The sequence below is a fragment of the Pituophis catenifer genome, unplaced genomic scaffold (assembly GCF_029215685.1).
Source record: "Pituophis catenifer annectens isolate HBS135680 unplaced genomic scaffold, rPitCat1.0.hap2 SCAF_10, whole genome shotgun sequence".
Taxonomy (NCBI): Eukaryota; Metazoa; Chordata; class Lepidosauria; order Squamata; family Colubridae; genus Pituophis; species Pituophis catenifer.
Window position 1 is genome coordinate 17,961,351 of NW_027256890.1, and position 18,591 is coordinate 17,979,941.

Genomic DNA, 18,591 nt, shown 5'->3' on the forward strand with positions numbered 1-18,591 from the left:
CGTGAATGTCCTGTTAAGCGGGGGGGGGTGGGGTGGGAGGGAGGGAGGGAGACCACCGTGATCCAGTACAAGGTTGTGGGGCACCCAGTTTCTTGTTTCCAGAAAATTTTTAAGTTTTACTTTTGGGGGGTAGCCATTTTCGGAGTCACCTGTTGTTGAAAGATAAGACGGCGCTGAACAATTTTTTCCCCCCGTTTTTCTTTTAACAACTGGATGGAGACCCCTACATCCGTTTGCACTGTCTGAAATATATATGTATGTATGTAAAAAAACAAAACAAAAGCAAATATATATAGAGAGAGACAAACTTATCATGCCCTTATATATACATATATATATATATAATTTTTTTTTTCCATATTGAGGCTGTTACGTTAGAGGGACTTCTAAATTAGAGCTTCTCTTCTTGTGTCCCCCATCAGAGCTCCGGCGAGGCCTGAAACCCTGTTTTTAAAAACAAAAAACCCACCCAGATTTTGCAATCTTTCCTTGCAAGGAATTTGGATTTTGCAGCTTAAGAAATGTTGAAGTTTAAACCTGGAAAAAAGGGGGAGTTTTCTGGCCCAACCTTTGGATTTTACAAAAAAAAGCAAAAACGCAACAGTGGAGAGGAGAAAAAAAATCTCTCTTAAATCCTTCGCAAAAATTCAGCTTCCGTGCTTGTCGTTTTCCCCTTCCCCGCGTGGCTTTGAAAAGCTTCCTTGGTTTCGTAGCTTTGGCATTTCAGATTTTCTCTTGGGCTGAAGAAAGAGGAGAGAATTTAGTAGTTTTTCTCCTTTTCCGGGAGTCCGAAAGTAGAAATTGCAATCGGCTTCTAAGGCGTTGGATGGGGACTTGAGTTTGGCTCTTTGCCTGCAAAATTAAATTTCCCCCCCTGCTTTTAAAGCCCTTTTGCTAATTCGTTGCTCGGGAGCTGAGGCCTGGTTTGGCTCCGGGTAGCCAGTTGCTAACCACAAAAACAGTCCCGCAGACAGACCAGGTTGCAGAAAGGGGGAAACGAGTGGGTCTAGTCACATAATTAGAGTAATGTGTGTGTTTTTCAGCATCGGGGGGACTATTTAGTGGTGGCACCTGCCTGGGACAGTAAAAAAAGCGTCCGCCGGACCTCAGAGGGGCAAGGGAGTAACGGTAACCGTGTGCCCTCGAAGGACAGAGATGATGCTGATTGCACTAAAAAGCGTGCAATCGTTCCATGTCCAACAAAAGATCCTTCTGGACGTTTTATCAGAGCTTAGGATGTGCTTAGAAGGGCACATCTCCTTAAGGACTAGCCCCTTGCTTTAGCCCTATTTTCCAGACTGTTTTCCAGGGTATTTTTGGGCTGGTTTTTTTGGCCATTTTCAGGCTGTTTCTGGCCCTGAAAAAGGCCCAAAAAAACAGCCAAAAATGTGTGTGCACCAACCAGTTGCACTGGTGCCCAAAAGGTTCGCCGTCACTGCTTTAGCCCGAAGCCAACAACACCGAGAAAGAAACCGAGAGTACGGGCATCCTCATTTCTAAGTGCTGCGCAGAGTGCAAATTTGGCCGCCTTAAGTAGACGGAAGGTATCCATTGGAAGTAATATATCTTGGAGAGTGCCAAAGTGGAAAAATACCTCCCTCTCATTCTTAACAAGGATTGGGGACGATGCCTTAGGGGGTCGATTCAGGAATGCTGGTCTGGCACACAACAGCCCTGCTAGGTTGACCCTGGGTGTGCAAACCATCGCAGGTTTCCGAGGGATGGGAGGGGTCCGAAGGGACTCGCAGATGGAGGATGAGGTGGGGGAGAAGGACCAACAGCTCTCAGCTGGGTAACAAAACTTCCGAAGAGTTTGTTTCTTCCATCAAAAACCGTGTTTTCGTGGCTTCGCTTCCCAGAGTTTTGAGTTGCAAAAATGACCCCGTTTCTGAGCGAATCAAATCTATGTGTAAGTGTTATGTTTATTCCTCTAAGAATGCAACATTTTTAAAAAATCCAGGATTTCGTTGCGAAGAAAAACCCACAGGTGTGTTTTTTCCCCATCGCTGTTTTTTTTAAAGGTTCCGAACTTCTGATTATTTCTTTCCGTTACAGGATTTATGAGTTGTTTTAACATCCCAGTCTGCTATCCAAAGAAAGGCTGGAAGGGGGGAGAAAAAATGTTTCCATGTCCCTCAAATTTCCTTTTTTCTTTTCTTTTTTTTTCTTTTAAAAATCTCCTTGGTTCGGGTTCAGAATATATATATAAATATATATATATATATATATGTTTTATATATATACACATTTGAGCCCTGGGATTCCTGGTGCTCTCCGTGTGCGTCTCTCTCACTGTTTTAATTTATTTGACAGACTTCTAACTGTAATTTTTCACTGCATATTCCTCGTTATTTTTTTCTTTGTTTGTTTGCGATTTTGGGGTGTGAAGAAGGAATATCCTGGCGAAGAAGGAAGAAAGGGCTCGGAGAAATGGGGGCGGGGGGCGGGGAGGCGGGTTAGGGCATTCTTCATCTTTAGAGCTAACTACTCTAAAACAAAAAAAAATTGTTTGGTAAGAATCAATTAGTACAACTAATTGTAACATATTCTTTTAAATAAATTGATTTATTCGATGAAACGTCCCCAGCCTTCATTTGGTTTGCTTTCTTCTATGTATATAATATGGCCCACAAAGGGATGGCAGTTGATATGATGGTTTACGTTTATTCAGCGAATATCTATCTATCTATCTATCTATCTATCTATCTATCTATCTATCTATCTATCCCTACCTACCTATCATCCATCCATCCATCATCTCCTATCTATCTATCTATCTATCTATCTATCTATCTATCTATCTATCTATCTCTACCTACCTATCATCCATCCATCATCTCCTATCTATCTATCTATCTATCTATCTATCTATCTATCTATCTATCTATCTCTACCTACCTATCATCCATCCATCCATCATCATCTATCTATCTATCTATCTATCTATCTATCTATCATCTATCTATCTATCTATCTATCTATCCCTACCTACCTATCATCCATCCATCCATCATCTATCTATCTATCTATCTATCTATCTATCTATCTATCTATCTATCTATCTATCTATCTATCTATCCCTACCTACCTATCATCCATCCATCCATCATCTATCTATCTATCTATCTATCTATCTATCTATCTATCTATCTATCTATCTCTACCTACCTATCATCCATCCATCATCTCCTATCTATCTATCTATCTATCTATCTATCTATCTATCTATCTATCTATCTATCTCTACCTACCTATCATCCATCCATCATCTTCTATCTATCTATCTATCTATCTATCTATCTATCTATTTCTACCTACCTATCATCCATCCATCCATCCATCATCTCGTACCTATCTGTCTGTCTGTCTGTCTATCTATCTATCTATCTATCATCTATCTATCTATCTATCATCTATATCTACCTACCTATCATCCATCATCTCATATCTCTCTATATCTATCTCTATCTCTATCTCTTTATCTCTCATCTATCTATATCTACCTACCTACCTATCTTCCATCCATCCATCATCTATATCTATCTATCTTATCTATACATGCAGACAGACAGACACAGACGGACGGATCTCTCTCATATACACCGTTGTGCAAATTGCAGATTTTTTAAAAATCCAGTTTTTGCTCAAGCGCCCGTGAGATTTCCAGCTTTGGGGGCAGAACAGGAAGCCTGGCTGAATTTCCATTAAATGGGTATTTTTTTTTTTTTTTTTGCCTGCTGGGCATTCTCCCCCCCTCCCTCCTCCTGTGCCAAGAATCTACTTCCAACGAATGCTTTCACGCCCACGGGGGTGGGGGGTGGGGGGGATCCTCGTGCCACGCAGGGTGAAAAACCATTCAAGGAAGCAAAAATGTTCTCTCCAGCACTGCAGCTGTTGTGGTTGAAAACCGGGGCTCGGTTTGGAAAACTTAACCGCCGTGTGGAAGAATCCCAGATGGATGTGAGTGCGAGACTTTCCCACGTTCCCTTTTCCAGTTTATTTAAAAAAACAAACAAAAAACAAGACTATTTGTGTGCATTTTAGCACAGAATATTGGAAACAGGGCCTCACTTTGGGTCTGCTGAGCAAACAGATTGGCATCGAATCTCTTGGTCTCCTTTCCTTACATCTCGCTGACAACAGGGACTAGAAACTTGGCTGGTGGGTGTTTTTTTTTTTTTTTAAATGTTTCAGCTCTAATCTTGGCCCTCGTTCCTTAAGGAAGTGAAGATAATATTCAAGGGGGGGGGGTGGATTTAAGAAGGTGAGGGACAAGAGAAAACAAGAGTCGGATCTTCCCGGCAAGTGGAGAGGGCATGATCCCTTTTTTTTTTTTAAAAAAATGAATTTTAGGACTCTTGCATTAACTTGCATAAAATGGAGAGAGAGAAATAATCCTCCCGCCCCCCCACCCTCCATCGAGAAGCTAGCAAAGCACCTGCATGACCCCAGCATCTGCTAATTCCATAGCTGAAGGGGGGCTGGACTGGATGACCTCTAGGGCACCCCCTAGGCTGGCCCTGCCAGGCTTCGAGGAGCTTCCTGCTGGGATGGCAGCCTGGCCAAGCGAGCCTCTGGAGGATGGAGGCTGACTCTGTGGTCAGAGATGGCTGGAGGAGGAGGCAGTCAGGGGTGGGGGGGGCGATGGCCCAGTTCTTTCTTTCCTCTTCCTCCTCCTCCTCTTCCTCCTCCTGCAGCCTCTCCATCTTGGCTGCCTGCAGACCCTCCCGCCCCCCTCCCACCTCCTTGTCCCTTCTCCAAGCCCACCCACACTTTTGCCTGCCTCTCTCATTCCGGGGGTGGGGGGGGGGGCGTGCGTTCCTCGGAAATGGGGAGGGGGTCTCCAGGAGAGAGAGAGATGCTTTAGGCCCCTCTGTAAAAGGGATGAAGGATGGCTGGAATGCAGTTTCTTTCTTTCTCTTTTTTCCTTCCTTTCCCTCCTTCCCTCCCTCCCTCTCTCCTCCTCTCCTGACGGTTTGATTTTCTGTCTTTGCTAAGCTGTACATCCTCTCTTCTCCTTCTCCTCCTTCTCCGCTCTCTGGTCCAAAGCAGGCAGGCAGGCAGGAAAGATTTGGGGGGATTTAAATCCTGTTTTTTCCAAACCGACATGGATACGGATTCCTCCGCTCGCCTCCTCGCCTTCTTCTTCTTCCTCCTCTTCTTCCCAGGTAAGGCTCTTCCTTCCTCTTCCTCTCCAGCCACCCACCTGTCCTGCCCACGTCTCCTCACTGGCATCGTAACCTGGCAGGAGCAGGTGTGTGGCTTCAAAAGGCTTTGAGGGGGGGGGAGCTAAAAACCCCTGGGGTTTGGGAAAGGGGTTTTATACCCCCCCCCTTATGAATTCAGACCGTCTGCTTTGAAGGTTTCCAGAAACGCCAAATTCCATTTTTTTGCCCCCCATTTCAGGTCCAGCTTCAATGGGTAATATTGTCTGGGGGTTGGATAGCTGTCCTTCAGAATAGCTTTCTCATTGAGCCTCGGCTGGTGTGTGTTTGTGTGTCTGTGTGTGTGTGTATGTGTGTTCTATTTTGCCACACTCTGCCTTCTGCCCCTTTTGTGCGTCTGTGTGTCGTTCTGCTTTGCGGGCATGCAAGCCCATGCATCCCTCTTCTCTGCCTACGGGAGTTAAATTTTTGCATGTTGCGTTGCTGCTTTGCTGAATGGGGAAGGGAGGGGGGGGCGGGGGAGGGCTGGAGAGTTCCTTGAGGGCCTGGTGGGGGGGGGGCACCTTTCCCCTCCTTCCATTCAAGATCCCTGCTGGCAGATTTGCATTAGCAGAGCCGTGGGGGGCGGGAGGGGGTGGCATGAGTTTTCTGACTCTTCTGTGATGCAATTTGTACGGGGTGGAAGGGGAGGGGGTCAAGTCTTTGGGTCAGGGGATTTAAATCTGGGGCAGAAGATTTGGGGTGAAAAGATCAGGTTGGGTTAGAGCTCATGTGGCTCTTTCACCCTTTTGCTGCGGCTCCCCGTCATTCAAAATATGTGTCATAACCGCCAATGTGCGACACACGCTGTCACGCGATTTATTGAGCATTTCAACCATGGATAAATCCAAGAAAAGAAAAGTTTCAGAAGAAGAAGGTTGAGAAGCACTCTTCTAAGGGCTCAGAGGCACCCTTGTCTTTTAACCTTCAGGGCAAGCCAAGCACCTCAGCACGGAGATGGACTTGCCAGATCAGGAGATTCCAGGAAAAACATCTCCCCAAATTCTGGATCTTGATGTTCTCCTCAACATTCATGTCCAACTCTTGGTTTGCAGACTCCGAAGGAGGCCTCCACCAGCGGCAACTGCTGAAGGACCTGATGGAAGACTACCTCCCCTTGGAGAGACCCGTGGGCGATGACGCCCAAGCCATCACTGTCCACTTCACCCTCAGTCTTATGCAGATCATGGACCTGGTAAGTTCTGGAGATGAACACCAAAACATGGACATCTCCGGCAGGTTCCTGATTTTCCAGCTGAAGTCATCCCTCTACATTCCAAGATATTTTGGGGTCCACGCAAGGGTGAAATCCAGCAGGTTCTGGAGAACCGGTAGCGGAAATTTTGAGTAGTTCGGAGGACCGGCAAATACCACCTCTGGCTGGCCCCAGAGTGGGGTGGGAATGGGGATTTTGTAATATCCTTCTCCCAGGAGTGGGGAAGGAATGGGGATTTTGCAATACCCTTCCCCCAGGAGTGGGGTGGGAATGGGGAGTTTGCAATATCCTTCTCCCAGGAGTGGGGTGAGAATGGGGAGTTTGCAATATCCTTCGCCCAGGAGTGGGGTGGGAATGGGGATTTTGTAATATCCTTCTCCCAGGAGTGGGGTGGGAATGGGGATTTTGTAATATCCTTCCCCCAGGAGTGGGGTGGGAATGGGGATTTTGTAATATCCTTCCCCTAGGAGTGGGGAAGGAATGGGGATTTTGCAATACCCTTCCCCCAGGAGTGGGAAGGGAATGGGGATTTTGTAATATCCTTCTCCCAGGAGTGGGGTGGGAATGGGGATTTTATAATATCCTTCTCCCAGGAGTGGGGTGGGAATGGGGATTTTGTACTATCCTTCTCCCAGGAGTGGGGTGGGAATGGGGAGTTTGCAATATCCTTCCCCCAGGAGTGGGGTGGGAATGGGGATTTTGTAATATGCTTCATCCCAGGAGTGGGGAAGGAATGGGGATTTTGCAATACTCTTCTCCCAGGAGTGGGGTGGGAATGGGGAGTTTGCAATATCCTTCTCCCAGGAGTGGGGTGGGAATGGGGATTTTGTAATATCCTTCCCCCAGGAGTGGGGAAGGAATGGGTATTAAAACGACCATTAAAATGTTAGAACCGCCAGGTAAATCCCCCTTTTCCGTGTAGGTTGTAACTTTGAATCGGTCGTAAATCGAGGACTGCTTTAGGATTAAACAAAGTTGCCTGGGGCTAAGAGTGTTTTTTGAATTTTTAAAGAGTGTGTGGCTTTTTAGGTGTTTCTAAGAAACATTATTTATTTTTTTTTGCTGTTGCCTGGACAGGATGAAAAGAATCAAGTCCTCATCACCAATGTCTGGCTGCAGATGGTACATTTTTAAAATACATATATATATATATATAATTTAAGGGTGATAAAAGATAAGAAAAAGGGGACCCCAAAATTAGGCTCCTTGTAAAACATGGCCTGCCTTTTTTTATTTTTTATTTATTTTTTAGTACTGGTACGATCACTATTTGCGATGGAACGAATCCGAATATCCCGGGGTGAAGACGCTACGTTTCTCGGCTGACCAGGTGTGGAAGCCGGACATCCTTCTGTACAACAGGTAAGGCAGTTAAGTCCAAAAATTTGGGGGGGGGACACTTGTGAGGTCCCTGGAGTGGATACAAAACCGGTTAAGAAAGATCTTGCAGAAGGGACAAAGCCGGTGGCAGTTGTGAAAACGTCTCGGCAGGCTTTAAATAATTATTTTATTTAAATAATTTAAATTCTTGGGGGAGGGGGGGTTTGTGTTTTTTTAGTTAAAGAGTTTAATTCTTGTTTCCCCCCCCCCCATCTTGCAACCTTTGTTAGATTTCGAATTGTGGGTCAGGATTATTCTAGGCATCTCCGAATACGGCCACTTTTAAGAGTTGTGGACTTCAACTCCCAGAATTCCCCAGCCAGCCACAAGGGAATTCTGGGAGTTGAAGTCTACCAGTCTTAAAGTCGCCATATTGGAGACCCCTGGCCTAGGCTGTTATTGGGGGTGGGGGTCCTTTCTGCTCTCAGGAAGGGGTGAGGAGTGTAAATGTTTTGATTGCAGCTTGGAAATTTCTGACTCTGAAGTGTGTGTGTGTGTGTGTGGGGGGGGATGTCCTTGTGTCCCCTTCCCCAATTTTTCTTCTCAGTGCCAACGAGGAATTCGACTCCACCCTTCACACCCATGTCTTGGTGAATTCCAGCGGTTACTGCCAGTGGCTGCCCCCAGGTGAGACGGGAAGGGTACAAAAAAGAAGATCTTTCTTTTTTTAAAAAAGTAAAAATAATAAAACCATTCGACCAGTTGGGTATATTGCATAGGGTTCGAATTGCCGAGCAAAATGGAGGTCTCTTATTTTACACAGAGGCTCCTGCGCGGCTTTTCTACAAAAATAGTTCTAAATTTTAGAAAAGGAGTTTGAGATTTTGCTGCTGCCCAACCATTTGAGGAAATCTTTTTATCCGAACACTGATGATGTTCCCTAGTTGGGTCATGAAAAGTCTGCAAGAAAACAATCAACCAGGACCCCACAGTCATCATCGTTGTCCTCTCCTTCTCCTCTTCTTCTCCTCCTCCTCCTCTTCTTCCTCTTCTCCTCCTCCTCTTCTTCCTCCTTCTCCTCTTCTTCTCCTCTTCTTCTTCCTCCTCTTCCTCTTCTTCCTCCTTTCCTGCTTCTCTTCCTCCTCCTTCTCTTCTTCTCCTCCTCTTCTTCCTCTTCCTCCTCCTCTTCTCCTCCTCCTCCTTTCCTCCTGCTTCTCCTCCTCTCCCTCCTCTTCCTCTTCCTCTTCTTCCTCCTCTTCTTCCTCCTCCTTCTCCTCCTCCTCCTCCTCTTCTCCTCCTCCTCCTTTCCTCCTGCTTCTCCTCCTCTCCCTCCTCTTCCTCTTCCTCTTCTTCCTCCTCTTCTTCCTCCTCCTCTTCTTCCTCCTCCTCTTCCTCCTCCTCCTCCTCCTTCTCCTCCTCCTCCTCCCCCCCCCCGTTCCCTTCTAGCACTGAAGATGTTCCCTAGTTGGGTCATGAAATATCTCCAAGAAAACAACAAAGCTCAGTGGGCACCAATCACCCCACTTTTAATCTGTGCCATCCCTTACAATCTTCGTCCCCCCCCCCCTTCTCCCCCGTTTCCTGCAGGGATCTTGAAAAGCACCTGTCGAATCGATGTCCGTTGGTTCCCCTTTGACACCCAAAAATGCGACCTCAAGTTCGGGTCCTGGACTCACGACGGCTGGCTGCTCGATCTCCGTATGCTGGAGAGCGACACGTCGGGCTACGTCTCCAACGGCGAGTGGGACCTTGTGGGTAAGAGTTAGGTCACCCTTCCCAATCCGGAAGCCCCTCTGGCATTGCTAGGGTCCCCGGGGTTCTGATCTAGGCTTCCCCAGCAGCACGAAACCGAGTCCTTGGCCCGATAAACCCCTTTTTATTTAATTGACAGTGAATTCCTCTCCAGCAAAGTCTTTCCTCTCCCACAGTCTTTCAAAATAGTTCACCATTACTGATCTTTATCAGGCTTGGCGAGTGGCCAGGCCGATATCTTTCAGACACCACAATGCTTGGCAAGAATGCAGGAATGAACTAAATTGCCTCCTGCAAACTCCACTCCCCTTTCGCCCCTCTTTTATTCCCTCTGGGAGGGGCCATTCCTCATCCACCTGTGGCTTTACTCCTGAGTCGCCCCTTGTTCCTTAGCTGTTCCCTTCATCTGGAAACTCCGCTGGGAACAGGCTCCAGCTGTTCGTCTGCCTCACTGATGTCCGATTCTGAAGGCAGCTGACAACTATCAGACGGCCCTGGCCCCCTCTCTGCCTCCGACGCAGAGCCCTCGTCAGAGCCCTCCCCAGACTCCAGGACTGGCCCATGGTTCTCCCCAACCTCCTCACTGTCCGAATCTGCTGCCAGATCTGCTGGCGGGCCACAACACCAGGGCCCCCATAGAAGTGTACTCTTCCTCTCCATCCCTCCATCCCACAGGTGTCCCTGGCAGTGAGAACCGAGTTTTCTACGACTGTTGCCGGGAGCCGTACCTGGATGTCACCTTCGTGGTCATTATGCGTCGCCGGACGCTGTACTACGCCCTGAACATGCTGGTGCCTTGCTTGCTCCTTTCGGCCGTGACGTTTTTGGTCTTCCTCTTGCCCGCCGATTCTGGGGAGAAGATTTCTCTGGGTAAAACTCATGGGCACAAGGAGCCGGGCGAGGGAGAGCGAAATTTTGAGAGATTTTTTTTTTTTGCAAGTAGAAAAGGGAGAGGTAGAAAACCTTTTTGTCCGTGAAACAAACATCTTAAAACAAAATAGATTTTGTAGAGCAAGGACCCTGATAGTCTCCAACAGAAGTGGGGAACACGGGCCCTTTTATGACTTGTGGACTTCAACTCCCAGAATTCCTGAGGCAGCATGGCTGGCTGATGAATGAAGAATAGAGTAGAGTAGAATAATAATATAGAATATAATAGAGTAGAATGATAATATAGAATATATAGAATAATATAGAATAGTAGAATAATAATATAGAATAGAATAGAGTAGAATAGTAATATAGAATATAGAATAATAGTATAGAATAGAGTAGAATAATAATATAGAATAAATAGTAATATAGAATAAATAGTAATATAGAATATAGAATAATATAAAATATAGAATAGTATAGAATAGAGTAGAATAATAGTATAGAATATAGTAGAATAATAATATAGAATAAATAGTAATATAGAATAAATAGTAATATAGAATATAGAATATAGAATAATATAAAATATAGAATAGTATAGAATAGAGTAGAATAATAGTATAGAATATAGTAGAATAATAATATAGAATAGAGTAGAATAGTAATATAAAATATAGAATTATAGTATAGAATAGAGTAGAATAATAATATAGAATAGAATAGAGTAGAATAGTAATATAGAATATAGAATAATAATATAAAATAGAGAATAATAGTATAGAATAGAGTAGAATAATAGTATAGAATATAGAATAATAATATAGAATATAGTAGAATAATAATATAGAATAGAGTAGAATAATAGTATAGAATATAGAATAATATAGAATAAATAGTAATATAGAATAAAATATAGAATAGTAATATAGAATAGAATAGAATAATAATAATATAGAATATAGAGATTCAGGGATGGCTAAACCTTTTTTGCCATCACGTGCCAGGAGAGAGGGGGGGGCGGGGAGGGTCGCGAGCGCACATGCCCACGCGCATGTGTGCGCAACCCCCTCCCCCTCCCCCCTCCCCCGCCCCCCCGGCGCTCCCGGCACAGGATGGCCCAGTAGGCCCGTTTTATTCTTCCTTACCTGGTTCCAGACCATCTCTGTGCATCTGGGAACGGCGAACCTCCCCCACTCCCTCGGAGGCCCTCCAAAGGCCTCAAACGGCCCATTCCCCAACTCCCGGTGGGACAGGAAGTGACGTTTTTTTTGCTGTCCTCCCCAGCCTCCAGAACCTCTCTAGGAGTCTGTAGGAGCCTCTCTAGGAGTCTCTGGAGGCTGGGGACAGGAATAGAATAGAATAGTGGTAGAAAATATGAAATGGAATGGAATGGAATAGAATAATAGAATAGAATAGAACAGAATAGAATAGAATAGAATAGAATATGGAATGGGAATAGAGTAGAGTAGAATAGAATAGAATAGATTAGAATAGAATAGAATAGAATAGAATAGAATAGAATATGGAATGGGAATAGAGTAGAGTAGAATAGAATAGAATAGAATAGAATAGAATAGAATAGAATAATAATATAGAATAGAATAGAATAGAATAGAATAGAATAGAATAGAATAGAATAGAATAGAATAGAATATGGAATGGGAATAGAGTAGAGTAGAGTAGAATAGAATAGAATAGAATAGAATAGAATAGAATATGGAATGGGAATAGAGTAGAGTAGAATAGAATAGAATAGAATAGAATAGAATAGAATAGAATAGAATAGAATAATAATATAGAATAGAATAGAATAGAATAGAATAGAATAGAACAGAACTGTGGTAGAAAATATGAAATGGAATGGAATGGAATGGAATAGAATAGAATAGAATAGAATAGAATAGAATAGAATAGAATAGAATAGAATAGAATAGAACAGTGGTAGAAAATATGAAATGGAATGGAATGGAATGGAATAGAATAGAATAGAATAGAATAGAATAGAATAGAATAGAATAGAATAGAATAATAATATAGAATAGAATAGAATAGAATAGAATAGAATAGAATACAATAGAATAGAATAGAATAGAATATGGAATGGGAATAGAGTAGAGTAGAGTAGAATAGAATAGAATAGAATAGAATAGAATAGAATAGAATATGGAATGGGAATAGAGTAGAGTAGAATAGAATAGAATAGAATAGAATAGAATAGAATAGAATAGAATAGAATAGAATAGAATAGAATAATAATATAGAATAGAATAGAATAGAATAGAACAGAACTGTGGTAGAAAATATGAAATGGAATGGAATAGAATAGAATAGAATAGAATAGAATAGAATAGAATAGAATAGAATAGAATAGAATAGAATAGAACAGTGGTAGAAAATATGAAATGGAATGGAATGGAATGGAATAGAATAGAATAGAACAATGACACTTAGAATAGAATGGAATGGAATGGAATGGAATGGAATAGAATAGAATAGAATAGAATAGAATAGAATAGAATAGAATAGAATAGAATAGAATAGAATAAACAGAGTTGGGGGGGACCTTGGAGGTCATCTAGTCCAACCTCCTGCTTAGACCATTTCAGAGAAAGGATTATTCTGGGAGTTGAAGTCCACAAGTCTTAAAAGTTGCCCAGTTGGGAGACCGAGCCTGGCTGGCTGAGGAATTCTGGGACCACAAGTCCTCAAAAGGGCCATAATTCCCCACCCTTTGGTCTACGAGGACAAAAAGTAAAACTCCCTTCCCTCGTCTGCCAAAAAACTGGTCTAACCCTGATAGATTTGGAGGCCAGTCTAAGAACTCTCCCCATTTTGCAGACGGGAAGACTTGAGGCAGGTGGGGCTGACCCGGGGCTCCCTCTTCAAGGAAAACTCCATGGGACAACCCCCCCCCCACCTAACCTAACCTTTTGAGGTCTCCTTTTCTCCCCAGGCATCACCGTGCTGCTGTCGCTCACCGTCTTCATGTTGGTGGTGGCTGAAGTGATGCCAGCTACCTCTGACTCGGTGCCATTGATAGGTGAGGCTGGAAAAGGGGAATTTAATTTCAACAAGAGCACACACACACACACACACACACACACACACACCGGCCTTTCTCCCTCTCCCAAACTCGGGGTACGCCTGCGCCAACTCCGATTTTCTACCTTTGCAAGGAAGGTCAGTCCTTACTCTCGACGGACACAGTCAAACTCTGGCACAAAGGAAGAAGCTGGTTGGGCTGTTGAGTTTTTGCTGGAAGGGCCCCTCCTCCTCCTCCTCCTCCTCCCATCCCCTCCCTTCTAGGACTGATGATGTTACCTAGTTGGGTCATGAAACGTCTCCACCAAGCTCAGAGAGCACCAAGGACCCCGCCCCTCTCCTCAAACCCCACTCCCTTCTAGGACTGATGATGTTACCTAGTTGGGTCATGAAACGTCTCCACCAAGCTCAGAGAGCACCAAGGACCCCGCCCCTCTCCTCAAACCCCACTCCCTTCTAGGACTGATGATGTTACCTAGTTGGGTTATGCTTTTCTTGGGAGTCTGGTTTCAGCAGGTTCTGACCAGTTCTGGAAAACCGGTAGCGGAAATTTTGAGTAGTTTGGAGAACCGGTAAATACCACCTCTGTCTGGCCCCGCCCCCATCTATTCTCTGCCTCCCGAATCCCAGCTGATCGGGAGGAAAAGGGGATTTTGCAGTAACTTTCCCCTGGAGTGGGGTGGGAATGGAGATTTTGCAATATCCTTCCCCTGCCACGCCCACCAAGCCACACCCACAGAGCCGGTGTTAAAAAAAACCTGGCTGGTTTGTATTTGGGGTGGGGGTGGGGGAATCAAAGGCGGGATCCCACCGGGATTGCTCCAATCTGATTCCCTCCTGCAGGGCAGTATTTTGCCAGCACCATGGGGATGGTGGGTCTCTCCGTGATGACCACGGTCTTTGTCCTCCAGTATCATCACCACGATCCCGACGGCGGCTCCATGCCAAGATGGGTGAGTGCCACCTCCCGTTTGAGATTTGGGGGTGTGCGGGTGAAACTTATCCCTGCTCTCTCCATCCATCGGGGGCCTCCTGGCAAACATTTCGGGATTAAAGATTATGAACTTTCCATAACTTCCTGCCAAAGGTACCATTTCTGTCTCCTGCTGTGGGGTGCCTCCCTTTGTGGATCTTGCCCCTTGGCTGGCATAATATGCCACCTTTTAAACCACCGGAGATGCACTTTCACCAACTTGAATGGCAGGTTCCTTGTCCTGGCGAGCTCTTCTATTTTTTTTTTATAATTCTGTTTTGGGTGTGTTAAAAAGAAAGAAAAGAGTATGATTGTATTCTTACGTATGTGAGTTGGGGGCTTCCATCAAAACGTGGCACAGTCCAGAGCAGTGTTTCTCTATGCTGGCCACTTTAAGAGGAGTGGACTTCAACTCCCAGAATCCCCCAGCCAGCATGCTTTTTTTTTTTTTTTTTGATTTATATGCCACCCTTCTCCGGAGACTCAGGGGGGCTTACAATGCGTTAAGCAATAGCCTTCATCCTTTTGTATATTTATACGAAGTCAGCTTATTGCCCCCACAAACTGGGTCCTCATTTCACCTACCTTAGAAAGGATGGAAGGCTGAGTCAACCTTGAGCCTGGTAAGATTCAAACCTGCAGAAATTGCAGGCAGCTGTGTTAATAACAGGGTGCATTAAACCACTGTACTACCAAGGCTCTTAAATGCTTTAAAGATGGGTGGACTTCAATTCCCAGAATTCCCCCACCAGCATGCTTTATGACAAGCTGGCTGGGGAATTCTGGGAATTGAAGTCCCAAAATCTTCCCTTCCCCTTCTCCTTTGGTCCTTTCAGTGATCTCAACTCCAAGCGAGATTTGGGGTCCCCTTCTCTCATCCAGCAGCTTCTTCCACGCAGGTCCAGGTGCTGGTGCTGAACTGGGGCGCCTGGCTCTTGAGGATGCGCCAACCGGGAGAAGAACCCCAGGGGCGCCCCCCCTGCGCCCCCAGTTTGCTGAGCTGCAGCTCGGACAACAGTGACGGAGCAGGCAGCCCACCAACCCGTCCGGCTGGGCCCATCGCCAACGGCCACCTGGTCTACGCAGGGATCCCCATTGCTGCCGTCGCTCCTGCCCCCTTCCCCACCAAACCCCCCGACGTACCCCGTCCCTTCCTCTTCTCCCCGGAGCTTCCGTCCTCCATCCCGGAAGACCCTCTCTCTGCCCCCCACCTGAGCTCCATCCTGAAGGAGCTGAGATACGTGGCTCAACGCTTCCGCAGCCAAGACGTCTCCAGGGCCACCTGCAACCAGTGGAAGTTCGCCGGGGCCGTCATTGACCGACTCTGCCTGGTACTCTTCGCCCTCTTCCACATCGTCTGTTCCATCGCCATCCTCATGGCGGCCCCCAACTTCGCCGAGGCCATCACCAAGGACTTCCTCTGACGCTCCGGAGCTCCACGTTTTCCGAGGACCTCCTTGAGATGGCGAGAAGGGCCACCCCTGGATGGAGAAAGACGGGGCTGGCCGGAGACCTTCCTCGTGTGCATGCTACCGACCCGGATTTTGTGGTGGGCACCAAGGTTTGCATGCAATAGTTGTGGAGCTCCTCCTGGGACAGAGGTCCCCATTGGCCAGAGACAACAATGAGGCGGTGTCGTCTTGGACTGGTTCTCCTCCGAATCCCTCAAGCCGGTCTTCTTCAGCCCTCGGGATCACGTTGGACGTTCAGACTTCAAAAAGCTTGGATGAAAAAATTCTGGTGGACCACGAGAACGTTCAGATTTCGGAGTGTTTGGACTCCAGCTGGACCAGGAGGCGAGGGGGCTTCCAGACCTACAAAGTCTTACCCAGAGGGAGCTGATTTTGGGGTGTGTTCCTCCCAAAGCCTCCATCCTTTCTCTCGGCAGTTGCTGGAGACCCTGTCTTGACTCTGGACTCCCCCCAAAAATGGGTCTCTTCTCAGTTCCCTCTGGCAGGGCTGATCCCAGGACCAAACTCCAATCAAAATTGCTAAAAACTCTTTAAAAGGGGTCTTTTCCCTCACCCAAACCCCCAACTCGTGTCCCGTTTTAATGCCCAGATCCACCTCAGTTTTCACAGTGATGTGGCCCTCGATTTACGAGCATCCGTTTAGCAAACGTCCGAAGTTACAACGCCCCTGAAAAAAAAATGACTTATGACAGGCTCTCGTCCTTATGGCTGTCGCATCTCCACGGTCACATGATCAAAAGTTATGACCGCGGGGATCACGTAATCGCCGTTCCCGACCTTCCCCAGCCAGCTTACGAAAAGCAAAGTCAATGGGGGGGGGGAAGCCAAATTCACTTAATGACCATACAATGGCTAAGAATATATATATATATATATATATATATATATTCTTAGCGTATCCTCACCATATCGCTCTTACGAGCCAAAGAGTAGATCGTCTCATTCTAGTTTTTCGCTTATTTTATTGAAACAGAAAAAGAAAAATAAATTATTCAAAGTAAACAGCAATAAATAATCAATAATTTAAGCCTTGATATTGTCTGAAAATCACCGTTCCCCCCCCTTTTTTTTTCACTTCTTTGAACCCCCTTCTTCCCTTGGTCCTTCTAAACAAAATCACTATTAAACCCACCTCCCAGCCCCCCCTCCCAAAGTGAAATAATCGAAGGAAGGAAAAGAAGAGGGGTAAAAAAAGAACAGGGAGACCCAACAAGAGAGACAGAGAGAAAGAGAGACACAGAGAGAAAAACAGAGAGACAAAGACACACACAGAGAGACAGAGACAGATACAGAGAGACAGAGAAAGAGAGAGAGAGAAAGAGACACACACAGAGAGAGAGAGAAACAGAAACAAAGAGAGACACACAGCGAGAGAGAGAGAGACAGAGGGACAGAGACAGAGAGAGACAGAAAAAGAGAGCGAGACACACAGAGAGACAGAGAGAAAAAGACATGAGAGACAGAGAGAAAATGAAAGAAAAGAAGAAAATAAAAGAAAACAAAGTTTTGAAACTCTTCTAAGATCAGAAATGAGAAGAAGACCGAAGGATCGAAAATCCCTCCCCCCCCCCGAAAAAATATTAATTGCCGCTAAATCGCAATGGAATTATTTACAATTACTGGATCAGCAAAAGAGACTGTAAACATATTCTTTTTTCTGCTCTTTCTGGCGTTTTTTTCTTTTTTTTTAAAGGTGGGAAAAAGACGTTCGTCTTTTTAAAAAGACGAACGTTGCCGGCAGAGACACGCAGGTGAAACTCGCTTCCCTGGGAGGGGACAGAAATCTGATTATACTCCTTGGGTATAATTTTGTACACGCACCGAGCTATTCCAGAAAGTGGGGGAGCAAAGTTTTTTGGGGAGGGGAGGTGCATAAAGAAAGTTGCAGATGAGGGGGTTGAGAAGAGTCTGGTCCTGATGCAATGGAGACATCCCCCCCCCAAAGAGGGTCCGGCACGACCGATCCGTCTTAACGCATCTGAAAGTTTTGCCTAAATTTTACGACGGAGCCTTCATAAGAGGGAGAAGTTCCGATCTTCGGTCAGCTGTCGTGTTACGGATGGAACTTCGCTTCCCCCTCCCCTTCATTTTCCCCTCATTCTCCTTCCCTTTGGTTTTTTTTATTTTTTTAAAATTTGTTTCTGTTTTTAAAAAAAGAAGCATCCGTGTGATCCGTCCGTACGAAGGGAGGGGGGGGGGGAAACAGGATCGATGGACCGTTCTCTCGTGCCGTACGCCGGGCTGCTTCTTCGCCGAAATGTTTTGGCTGCAGAAGAAGCTGAGAGGGTCATAAAAGGAGTGGAAAGAAAATTTATATATGTATATATATATAATTTTTTTTTCCAAAGGTTTTTTTTTCTTCCTGGGAAGAAGCGGAGATTTTGTAAGAGAGGCTCTGCCATCTTGGAAGAGAAGAAACAGACTCAGCCAGGCTGGTGAAAACGGAGAGAAATCCAGATTTTTTTTTTTTTTCAGTCCAAGGATTCTCTCTTGGTTTCTTGGAGCTTCAGGACAGAGCGGTGGACGATGAGTTCTGTAGTCCTTTAAGGTTCACAACCCCCGAGAAGTCCTGGACCGCCATAGGCCTGTTTCCCAAGAGCTCCCCTGCCCTCTCGCTTCAGCCTGGATCTCGTACATCTCGCAAGAGACGGCTTGTTGTATGATGCCAAAATAACCTCCGGCCACTTTGAATTTGTGTGTGTGGGTGTGTCTTATTTCACAACTTGGGACAGGGGC

The 18,591-nt window shown here is 45.6% G+C and overlaps 1 protein-coding gene and 1 long non-coding RNA gene across 2 annotated transcripts; one reads left to right on the plus strand and one right to left on the minus strand.

Moving 5' to 3' along the window:
- Positions 1–29: 29 nt before the first annotated feature.
- On the minus strand, positions 30–11,607 carry LOC139322120 (uncharacterized). Its single transcript, XR_011600826.1, has 3 exons — positions 11,514–11,607; positions 9,344–10,341; positions 30–740 (listed from the first exon to the last, which is right to left on the minus strand). It is a non-coding gene; the product is annotated as an uncharacterized lncRNA (long non-coding RNA).
- Positions 6,220–15,807, plus strand: LOC139322119 (neuronal acetylcholine receptor subunit alpha-7-like). The gene is made up of 9 exons (XM_070951099.1): positions 6,220–6,399; positions 7,498–7,542; positions 7,673–7,782; positions 8,348–8,427; positions 9,328–9,495; positions 10,168–10,362; positions 13,322–13,408; positions 14,254–14,363; positions 15,283–15,807. The coding sequence occupies exons 1-9, from the start codon at positions 6,220–6,222 to the stop codon at positions 15,805–15,807; spliced, it is 1,500 nt and encodes a 499-aa protein (XP_070807200.1).
- The last annotated feature ends 2,784 nt before the right edge of the window (positions 15,808–18,591 follow it).

What these genes read in the sequence shown, in the direction of transcription:
- LOC139322119 (XM_070951099.1), top strand. Translation starts at nt 6,220, where the DNA reads ATGTTCTCCTCAACATTCATGTCCAACTCTTGGTTTGCAGACTCCGAA. An exon ending in TTATGCAGATCATGGACCTG is followed by an intron (nt 6,400 to 7,497) that starts GTAAGTTCTGGA and finishes TTGCCTGGACAG; the next exon opens with GATGAAAAGAATCAAGTCCT. An exon ending in TGACTCGGTGCCATTGATAG is followed by an intron (nt 13,409 to 14,253) that starts GTGAGGCTGGAA and finishes TCCCTCCTGCAG; the next exon opens with GGCAGTATTTTGCCAGCACC.